At 43.0% G+C, this 11,619-nt stretch overlaps 1 protein-coding gene across 1 annotated transcript; it reads right to left on the bottom strand.

Annotated features, from left to right (window-relative positions):
• Nucleotides 1-262: 262 nt before the first annotated feature.
• Nucleotides 263-6,302, bottom strand: LOC144694953 (peptidyl-prolyl cis-trans isomerase A-like). The gene is made up of 6 exons (XM_078565761.1): nt 6,160-6,302; nt 5,263-5,293; nt 4,634-4,722; nt 2,435-2,531; nt 1,465-1,540; nt 263-711 (listed from the first exon to the last, which is right to left on the bottom strand). Exons 1-6 carry the CDS (start codon nt 6,226-6,228, stop codon nt 576-578), a joined length of 498 nt encoding a protein of 165 aa, XP_078421887.1. The 5' UTR covers nt 6,229-6,302; the 3' UTR covers nt 263-575.
• Between the last annotated feature and the right edge of the window lie 5,317 nt (nt 6,303-11,619).

The following is an 11,619-nucleotide window of genomic DNA, read 5'->3' as shown; positions in this document are numbered from 1 at the left end:
TTGCCTTAATATTAAACAAAATGCTAAAAAAAACTCAGCAGCTCTGAAGTCATACAGACATCAACTTAGCTCTCCACAAATGCTGCCAGACCTGCTGAGTTTTTCCTGTCTTTATTTTAGATACATCTGTAGCTTTTGCCTTAAAAAGATTGCTACCACACCTGAAGGTTGTTAATGCTACCTTCATTAGGAAACTTACCTGTGGCTAAGTACACAGCTGGTGAACAAGCACATTTCTGGAACTGCAAAAATGCATAAGCAGTAGGTGACAAGTGTTCACTTTATTTGAATGAAGTGATTTAGTACAAGGTGACAGTAAATAATTACATCTGGATGGTTGTTCCCATTACAAAACGAGCATCAGTTCAGTAATTAAATGAAGCAAAGCACTGCCATAATACTTCTAAGTACTTTGTGGGTTACACCTGTCCAACTAAGCCACAGCATGAATGATTAATCATGACAAACAGATTTCAATTTGACAATGATCTTTGAATCTTGCTGTTTTCTGACAATGAGAAAAGAGACACCAGTCATTAGTTAGGCTACATGCAGTAGCTATTGCAGGAATGCTTTCATTGCAACTCCCCACAGTCAGCAATGCTAACAGTAACTTTTGTCTGCCCAGTTCTTGATCCTGTTGCTTCCATTGATTTCACAACATTGATGCCGTCTACAACTTTTCCAAACACAACATGTTTTCCATTTAACCTGAAAAATATGAAACAACAGCTCAACTTTCAGAAATTCAGTATTGAGCTAACTATCTTTAGAAGTAGATTGTGTGCCCAGACTCAATGCTCAGCTTTGAGGTCTATGGTGACCAACAAGGAAATTGGATAAATATGCAAGAATAAAATGGAGGTACAGGGAAATAGCAAGGGGGTGGACTGACTGAATCGCTCATTTCAAGGAACAAACACTCCATGGACTGAATGTTAGAATTATACAGCACAGGTCAGTGCTGAGGATTCAAAAATTTTAGTCACTACTGTGAAGTCGCCCAGTGACAGAACATTCAGACTGACAGTCTCAGCCATACCACAATACTTTAGCCCCAGTGAATTACCAGATAGTCACCAATTAGGTTTATGAACTGCTTTCAGCATTGTAACAGTGGAACTTCATTAAGGCAGTCAGTGATTGAAAGGCAGTGGCAAGACCTGGGTAAAAATATCAGCTAGGGTTTGTGTCCCAGGTCACTTCAAAAAGGTGATGCCTTACATAGATCCCACAATCTCAGTCCAGGGAAGGTTAACTAGCAAAAATTTCACAGCTGCATTTGTTCGTTCTATTTGGTGTTTTATCTTCTGGCTCGAACACCCTCAGCTATGGGGCAACCATATGATTAGTTTCCTATATTATATGCTATTCCATTTATGGACCCAATTTTTTGGGGATCAAGAATACTTGCAAACCAAAATGCAATGAGTCCAGCACCAGACTAAAGATAAGGATTCTTACCAATCAGTAGCTGCAGTGCAGATGAAGAATTGTGACCCATTTGTATTGGGCCCAGCATTGGCCATTGACAGAATACCTATAATTAAAACAATATTAGCCCTATGTTTTCATTTTGGTAACTATGTTATAAAAAAGTACTCAAAAGCTACACAACTAAAGGATACTGCTTCAATAAACCTCCCAATTTAGTCAACACCACAGACCAAGGTGGTGTAAAGATGCTTTATCTATAGTAAGATAGGTCTGCAGTTCCTAACTGCAATGCTTCAGGCAAGGGAGGATCAAACCCCTACCACTTTCTAGACCACTCCAGGCTGCTCTTCATGCAGTTAACTAACATTTTACAAACTAAAAGGCAACACATGCAAGTTCACTTTTCCTTGAAGTATTTGCAAGCCTGTACAGGCCTTTCTTCTCTGGAGAATAAGGAATGAGATGATATCATTCCAACACAATTCTTACAGGGTTCAATGCACAAAGGATGTTTCCCCAGCTAGGGTGTCTAGAAACAGGGGACACTCAGAATAAGGGGGAGGTCATTTAGGACCTGAGGAATTTCTTCATTCAGTGGCAAACCTTGGAATTCTCTGCCCTAGAGGACTGTAGTGGCTCAACTCACTGACTATGTTTAGATTGAGATCATTAGATTTCTACATATTAAAATCAAAGGATATGGGGATAGTGCAGAAAAATGGTGAAGTAGATGATCAGCCATGATCCCATTGAACGGCACAGCAGCCTTGAAAGACTGAATGCCCTACTCCTGCTTTTATCTCTTACATCAAAAACTCCTTCCGTGGCAATTCCTGGAGTCAGACTTGAACACAAGCCCTGGCCCAGACAAAGGTGCTGTTGGCTGAGTCAACTCCAGTTTAGACAGGGGATACCAGCTGACACCCATGAAAAATTAGAACAAATTCTTCATTTTGCACCAAATGTTCAGTTGCAGGTTGTGCAGAAGTTATTTTACCTGGGCCATCATGCTTAAGATGGAAGTTCTCATCCTCAAATTTTGAACCATAAATGGACTTGCCACCAGTGCCGTTGCCATTTGTGAAGTCACCGCCCTGTGGAATGCAGACAGACTAAAATCACTTCCAGAAAGTTTTAAACCCAACCTTTCTGCACTTGAATTCAAGTCAACCTCTGGTAAAAATACATGAACATTTATTCCACCATACTGCAGTGTCATTTTAAAGAAGCCTCAGAGGCCAAGGATTGGAACTATTGCATACAAAATTGTGCAACATGTTGTGGGTTCCAAGCTCCTCCAGACTTGCTTGACACCCAGTGTGTCATTCAAAGACTTCTGCACTGAGAGATGCCATTTTTCAGATGGGATTTTAAACCAAGGCCCTATTCAGGGTTCCTCTGATGAAATGTAAGCACCTGTTAGACTACATTGCCTCACCATATTGCAACTCTCACTGCCTACTGTCCAGTAGGAAAACACTTATTCACTGCCCCAAATGTAAATTTTTAATGCCACCACTATCTCTTGTGAAAGATGGCTCATTTCTACCTGCACAGCTGCTGCCAGGTGGTGATCCATATTCTACCTTTCAACCACCAAAATCTACTTGGTCATCCAGTTCCTCTTCCTCCATGCCCTCCAGTCCATTTCACTCCACCTTGCCTAAAGATTTAAGGTCACTCAGCCTTAAGCTTATTAATGCAACTCCCAACCTCATCTCTTCTATAACTGAAATATGGTCAACTAACAGAAATAGTATATGGAAGCACTCAGCTTTGGAATAAGTGGCCTGAATGTTGTGGTATTGTTTTTAATCCCTTGTAATTTTTATTCAGAATGTGGGTGTTGCTGGCAGGGTCATCATTTACTGACCATTCCTATTTGCACTTAAGGCATCCTTCTTGAACTGCCAATCTATGTGGTGTGGGTATACCCTTGTTAGCAATTTTGCCCAACAGTGAAGGGACAGCAAAATAGTTCCAAGTCAGGAAGTGTGGGGCTTGGGAGGGGAACTCTCAGGTGGTGTTGTCCCCAAGTGTCAGCCACCCTTGTCCTGCTAGGTGATCAAGGGCCAATTTTGGAAGACTGTCAAAGAAGCCTTCACGAGTCTCTGCAATGCATCTTGTATATGATCACACTGCTGCCACTGTGTGCTAGTGGTAGAGGGAGTGCCAACCAAGCAAGCTGCTTTGTCCTAGATGGTGGAGCTTCAATGTTGTTAGAGCTGCACTCAAGTGGAGAATATTCCATCACACACCTCACTTGTGCCTTGTAGATGGTGGACAGGCTTTAGGAGTCAAGTGATGAGTTACGTGCCACAATTCCCAGCCTCTAATCAGCTTTTATCTTATGACTGGTCCAGTTAAGATTCTGGGCAACAGTAGCCCCCTGGAATGTTGGTGGGGATTAAGCAATGCTAATGCCATTGAAGTCACAGGGAGATGTCACTTACCAGCCCAAGCCTGAAAATATGGACAGACTGCTTCAGTATTGGAGGTGTCACAAATGGTGAACACCAAATTTAGTAAACATCACTTCTGACCTTATGATAAACAGAAGGTCAGTGATGACAGCTGAAGGTGGTTAGGCCTAGGACACCACCATGAGAAACTATGGGTAGTACCACCTGCCATTATTGATCAGTGGTAGATTACACTGCCTTGGTTCAATTCTCTGGAATCCACTCCCAAACAAGTGTTTAAAGGCTCCTAAGCCCATTATTCTCTTTCTCACTTTGGCTTGACATTTCCTGGCTAAAAATGAATAAAGGAAGTATATAATGAAACAGTTACTAAAAATACCTCCGTTCCAATCAATTTAATAATTTACCAAATTGACCTTGGAAAGCTAGCTTTCAACAACTCCACTTGTTCATTGTAAGACACTGAGCAAGACTGTAACTGACTAGTGGCCAGAGACCTTTAATAGGTAGGCTTGGCATCTGAAGAGCTGAAGTTCAGACTAGAATTGGCTAGGCATTGATACACTCTGCAGCTGCCAAGAGATTTACTATCTAGCTGGGAGCAGTTCAAGATGGTTCCATGAATGAATTCACAGGCAATTTATTTGGACCAACCTCTAAACTATTCATGTAGGATGCCAATTGCGGCAAGAGATCATATAGTATTTCAATTCACTTGGCCACAAATCACTGCTTTAAAGAAACAATATATATCCAGTTCTTGAAGGACTTACCTGGCACATAAAGTCAGGAATTATTCGGTGGAAAACTGATCCTTTGTAGCCAGCACCTCGTTCCCTTAAGCACAGTTGACGGAAGTTCTCTGTTTAAAGAGAAGACTTGAGCAAACCTCCACCCTTCCAATGGAAGTGAATAGGTGAAATGCAGTCACTGCATTCCTTAACTGCCTTCAATATTCTACTGCACTTCCTGTAAGCTGGACTTGCCATTTTACATTATATGTGGAAATGCAAGTTATGGCTAGAATTCAGGAATGTTCCAAACAAGTTGGTCCCAGATCCTGTTGATCTGCACTCTAACATGAACCATTTGATGTTTTGTTCTGAACAGCAACTGCAAACCATTTGCCGCAGGAGACAATAGATCTAGCAGATGTAGGCTACCAAAGTTGAATCAAATACTTCATCTTATTACCACTTGGCCCAAACTAAGTTTAACTCAAAAGCCATTACATCCAAACTCTTGTTTTACTGAGATTCAACAAATTGTTCATTCTTGCAATTTTAAAGTTACAACTAAATAACTCACTGGCTGAAAACCTAGACTCAAATGGCTCTCCTGTTTTTATTTTACAATTATGACCCCATTCTCATGCTAGAAAAACGAAAATTAATTTGCTCACCTGCAGTCTTTGGAACCACATCTTTTCTTAGCTAAATGGGCAGAAATAAAAAAAGTAGAAATGAATGGAAAAAATACTTCATCTTTAATTCATTCAAAAGGCAAGGCATATTCAATCTTACAGGGATAATAACTAGTTCATGCACTGATTGACCACTGCAGCTTTATTCTAGGCAGATTTTTTGGAGGTTTTTGGGGGGGGGGTGGTGCAGAGAGACGCATTCTAGAACGAGGAGGCAGCAGCAGCCGCCCTTAAGGAAGCCTAACCCACTACAGGTACCTGTCATTTCCCAGCATTGGGAGGGGGGGGGGAAAGAGAGAGAGAGAGGGAGGGGGGAGACATGATGTCAAAGCATAACCATTTCAGGAGGGTACACATCTGTAAAATGGCGGCTGGGCATACCGAGTCAGGGCTGTGGGCGCTCACCCCAGCCCTCAGAAGGAAAGGGGGCAAACCGGACCAAGGGCTTTAAGACCTGCTCATCTGCCATGAGCTGGTCCAGAGGCCGGATACCCATGGCCCCGGGAGGAGAAGCTGGGCTGGAGCCGCCCGACACGTGGCGCAGGGAGGCGGGTAGCCGGGGTGGTTCAGCTGCAGACCGGATGAGGGTCTATTAATTCATCAACACCCCCCCCTCCCCTCCCCTCCATCAGATAGGGTACACTCCCCCCCCGCACGCCCCCTCACATAGGGTACTCCCCCCCCCGCCCTCCCTCTGATAGGGCACTCCCCCGACACCACCCCCCACTCTCCCACCATTAACACCAGTCCCCCCCGGGTCCGCAGTATTTTTGGGGGGCGGGGAAGCGGCGACAATCAATTGAGAAAATGGCGGCCACCACCCGAGGAACGGCGGACGACTGGACACAAAAGGAAAAATAAATTAAGCCCCCTCACCTCGAAAACTATGCGGCCCGCCGGCTTCTTATCAATTTCGATGTCGAAGTAGACCCTGGGATTCGCCATTGTCAACCACCCGTACGAGAACAGAGAGGCGGCCTCCCACTCACATACACACCGGCTCGACCGAAAGCTGTGAAAGCAGAAAACAAGGGTGCGTTATTCCACTGCTTTTATACTTGCGCCGAAGCCGTCAGGCCCGCCTCTGGCATGATTGACAGCCGATTGCGGCAATCAGCTGCGGCAGGCGGGGTTGGCCGCCCCTTAGGAATTTAAAGGGCTGCGAGTGGACCAATCCCGCGACGGGGGGGCACAATGATTGACATATGGGCGGACCAATGAGAACATAGGGCAGCCAGTCATTGCTGCGAGGAATAAAAGCCGATATATATATATATTAAAAAGATAGAAAAAAGGCATCGTGCTTGATTATCCTCACTTTTTTTGCTATTATTATTTTTCCCATTCTTCACCAAGCTGTAAATAAAATTCTAATAAGGAAAGGATGGTGAAGGGAATGACCGATTACCGCTCACCAAGTAGGTAGAATGGTAGAAATTTTCAGTTCGTGTTCTGAGTAAGGCTAAGTTGATAAATAGAGTATCTCTCCATAGTTTAAAATAATGCAGTTATTGCCTATCAAAGATGATGAACGGAAGGATTGCACTGCGCTGAAGTTTACTTTGAATTTGTAGTCTGCATTCTTTTTAGGGCGGCGGGGGGGGGGCTGGTCACTTTCGTTAACGTTTAAACTCCCCGTTTTAATTTTCCTGAAGAATTTCAGCGCGTAACATCAATGCTTCTTTGTTTTTCACCTCGCAGAGATAGAGAGGGAAGGATTTGTTTGTCGAATGTACAAGCACTTGGTGGGATGTGGCCAAGGGAGGCTTTTCTCTTAAGATGGCCACCGGTTTGGCAGCTTCCAGAATGTTCTCTATGGTCAAGCAAGCTGCAGAGGGATGGGCGGGCGACAGTCTCTTGTTGCCTTCATACCTTATAAGTCTGACATTTCTGAAGAGGAATTTGTATTTATTTAAAATAGTAAACATTCACCTTTTCTTATTCCTTTTGCAGCAAAGCTAATAGTGGAGGGTACTTGTCTGCTCAAGCCATGGATCCCCATTAAATTTCTCCACACCCCCCCATTCTTTGGCCAAGCTTTCACCCTCACACCCTTCCTAGATTGGCCTGGCTCGAATTTTAAAACAAACACAACCGATTTTAAGGTTGAAAAGAGAATTAAAGGAAAGTGCGTGCCAAGGAAACGTGTAAGAAAGCACTGCAAATAACAGGGCTGAGCAGATGGACAGAGCAGAATTCTGCTTCAGGGCATTTAGACGAATGCCAACAATGATCAAATCCTCTGTCGCTATTTGGCCGTGTTTTCCTGATGATGGCTGGCAGAGGGGCTCAACAGCGACAAAAGAAAATATCAGGATAGGGGTAGGGCCAGTAAGGGATACACATGATAAACTCACAGGAAATGACAGTGAAATTAAATAATTACTTCGCCACAATATTTATCAGAGAAACCTAACTTAATAGTTGAAGAAGCCACAAAGGATATACTTAAAGATGAGGAGAAAAAGAAACATGAGTAAAATATTAGAGCTAAAGGGCAACCTTTTTTTTGCCTGAAGAGTGAAAATTAAGTATTTCTAACCCAAAAAATTCTCATTGTCAAGTGTCTCTGGTAGAGTGCATAATCTGCACATATTTTGAAAAGACGTTTTGAATTTGTGTATCAATCTAAAATCAAAATTAAAGTAGATCTAACTCTGAATTGCGTTTGTTGACTTTTTAATGAAAATTTTGACAGACATCTTTTAAAGAAAACTTAAGATGCATAGATTTAAGACAACTTTTTCAGCTATTGATTCTCATGATGAATTAGCTTCTAGTAGCACATTCAGAGTAATTAATCATTTCTGCCATATTAGATACAATAATGGTCGCAGCCATAAAATCTGTTCCGTGAAGCAAAGGCATTATCTATAACCATGGTTTAGCTATAACACTGGAATATGTTTATTGAGAGCATTATTTTTTTTAATTAAAATGATCATTTGAAACCGTAAAGCACAGCATAATGACTAGCCTTTTATCACCACATTAAAAGCACAGCTCTAACTTTTCTTAATTTAATTTTTTTAGGTTTTACTCATGTTAATGCAATCCAACCGGAAAAAAGTTGGGAGCTGCAAATGAGATGTCAAAGAGCTGCACCTCAGGCTGCAGACTTCTGGGTTAGGGTATGTGGCCCAAATAAGCAATCTCTATTCCAAAGGCGAGGAGTATAAGGAATAAATTGAATGAATTGCTGACGCCATTTGGACTTGGAGGGAATGACTTGGCAGCCATTACTGAGACATGAGGCAGGCTTTTTCCTGTGGACTTCAGGACCTCGGCGTCAGGCTCAGAAGCACACATTGCGTGGGGAACAATTATTGGCAGTGATTTTCCCTGAACTTGACAATTAATGGCCAGAGGATGGGCTCCCCGTCCAACTAGGGATGGTGGGCAGGCTCTCGAAGCTGGAGGATGCCCTCACAGTGGCAAAGTGGAAGCTCTCTCTCCAACTGTTTGAAACCTAAGAAAAGGCCTTGGCAGCTAGGCCAATGTCATAGGAGAAGTTCTACCATAGGATGGCCTGTGGCCACAAGGAACATTGGATAGGCAGGGGAGCCCTCTAAGTCTAAGTCTGCCTAGGGCGCTGCCCCATCCCTCCCCCACCCTCCTTGTCTGCCGCTGGGCGGCTGCCTTCAGGCTGTTCTGCGCTGCCTCCTTCAAAAAGCCTTAAAAGGGTTTAATTGGCTACCTACTGTTTGCGTGCAGCTAGCCCTGCCAACCCCTCATCCCGACTCTAGCAAAATGTTCTGGGGACAGGATGGAGCCTGGAAATTTCTGTGCCTGCTCACCTTTGTGCCCAGCTCCATTAGTGACTAAAAACTCAGCCCATGGTTGCAAGATAGTCAGGACTGGGACCTAAATTTACAAAGTTACAAGGTCTACAGGAAAAATAGGGAGAATGATGGTGGGGAAGGAGTAGTGACTAAGGATGAAATTACATCAATGATGAGAGGGGATATAATGAGGCATAAGCAGGCAGTGGAGACTTTATTGGTAGAATTAAGAACTAGAAAATGACTTAAGACTGTAGTAAGAGTTATGTACAAGCCCCTTGGTAGCATCTGTGAAGTGGTAGATTATATAAATGCAGGGATTAGACAAGCATGTAGCAAAGGCAGAGTGCTTTTAATGGGGGGATTTTAACTTTCATAAAAATTCGGACAAGCAGACTAGCAAATGCCAGAAAGTTAATGAATTTGAGTATATCTGATATAGTTCTCTGTAACAATGAGATGGATTTTCAAAGCAGGGTCAGGCACCTGACCCCACGCCTACCCTAAGGGGAGAGGGTCCAGCGGTCCCAGTCCACATCGGTACCAAAAACCAAAAAGAACGATGTGGTCCTGCAGTTAGAATTTAGGAAGCTAGGTAGGAAATGAGCAAGCAGGACCTCAAAAGTAGTCATCTCTGGTTTACTCCCAATACCAGGGGCAAGTGAGTATAGAAACAGGAGGATAGAGTAGATGAATGTGTGGCGAGAGAACTGGTGCATCAGGGAGAGCTTTAGATTCTTGGGATGTTGGGATCAGTTCTGTGGGAGATTGGACTTGTTCAAGCTGAATGGGTTGTACCTAAATAGACCAATTTCCTTGTGGGGCGATCTGCTAGTGCTATTGGGGATGGCCTGAACTAACTTGATGGGGCATGGGAACCAGGAGGCAGGAGGTTATCCTAATGAGGGATACCAAGGTGCAAAAAATATTGGCAGAGACAGACAGTACTACATTGCTGGACCTGGTTCTTGGGAATGAGGCGAGCCAAGTGGATCATGTGTCAGTAGAGAAACATTTAGGGCACAGTGATCATCAACCTTAGGTTGCCTATGGAAAAGGACGAGGAGCAATCCAAAGTAAGAATAATTAACTGGGGGAAAGCCAACTTCGACAGGGTAAAAATGGATCTGTCCCAGATAAATTGGAGTCAAAGATTAGCAGGCAAAACTGTAACTGAGCAACGAGGTGCCTTTAAAAAAATAAATAGTTCAAGTAAAGTGAAGTTACATTTCCACAAAGGGGAAAGATTGGGCAGACAAATCCAGAGCTCCCTAGATGACAAAAGAGATGGCGATTATGATGAGGCAGAAAAAGTGTGCTTATGACAGATGTCAGGTGGATAATATAATTGAGAACCAGGCTGAATATAGATGGTTCAGAAAGAATTGAAAAAGCAAATAAGAGAAGTTGAGAGAGTATGAGAAGAGATTGGCAGCTAACACAAAAAGGAATCCAAAAGTCTTATATAGGTATATAAATTGTAAAAGAGTGGTAAGAGGAGGAGTGAGGAGGATTAGGGGGCAAAAAGGGGATTGATGCATGAAGGCAGGGGGAATAGCTGAGGTATTAAATGAATACTTTGCATCTGTCTTTACCGAGGAAGAAAATGCTGCTCAGGTCATGGTGGAAGAGGAGGTCGTTCAGACACTTGAAGAGTTTGGAAGTGAGAGTGGAAATTGCAGAGGCACTGGCCATAATTTTCCAATTTTTTATAATCAGGGGTGATGCCAGAGGATTGAAGAATTGCAAATGTTGTACCCTTGTTCAAAAGGCGTAAAGATAAGCCCAGCAACTATACCAGTCAGTTTAACTTTGGTGTTGGGGAAGCTTTTACAAATGATCAGTGGGGACAAAATTAATACCCACTTGGACAAATGCGGGTTAATTAAGGAAAGCCAGCATGGATTTGTTAAGGGCAAATCGAGTTTAAGCAACTTGCTTGAGGTAACAGAAAGAGTTGATGAGTGCCATGATGTTGAAGTGTTGTACCTGGACTACCAAAAGACATTTTATAAAGTGCCGATCAACTGGCTAGTGAGCAAATTTAGAGCTTGTGGAATGAAAGGGACAGTAGAAATTGGCTGAGTGACAGCAAACAAAGACTAGTGGTGAATGGTTGATTTTTGTCCTGAAGGAAAGTTTATAGTGGAGTTCCCCAGGAAATGGTGTTGGGACAGCTGCTTTTCCTGATTATATATTAATGATCTACACGTTGGCGTATAGGGCACAGTTTCAAAATTTACAGATGACACAAAATTTGGAAGTATTGCGAACTATGAGGACTTCTAAATCATGGGGTGTTTGAACAGAGTACATAGGGAAAAACTGTTCCCATTGGTAGAAGGATCTACAACCAGAAGACACAGATTGAATGTGATTGTCAAATGAAGCAATGGTGACATGAGGAAATATGTTTTCATGCAGTGAGTGGTTAGGATGTGGAATGTACTGCCTGAGAGTGTGGTGGAGGCAGGGTCAATTGAGGCTTTCAAAAGGGAATTGGATCATTATCTGAAAAGAAGAAAAAACTTGGGAAAAGGCAGGAGAGTAGCAC

Source organism: Cetorhinus maximus, chromosome 20 (genome assembly GCF_964194155.1).
Source record: "Cetorhinus maximus chromosome 20, sCetMax3.hap1.1, whole genome shotgun sequence".
NCBI lineage: Eukaryota > Metazoa > Chordata > Chondrichthyes > Lamniformes > Cetorhinidae > Cetorhinus > Cetorhinus maximus.
The sequence above is the reverse complement of the archived record's forward strand: the minus strand, read 5'-3'. Positions and strand labels throughout refer to the sequence as shown.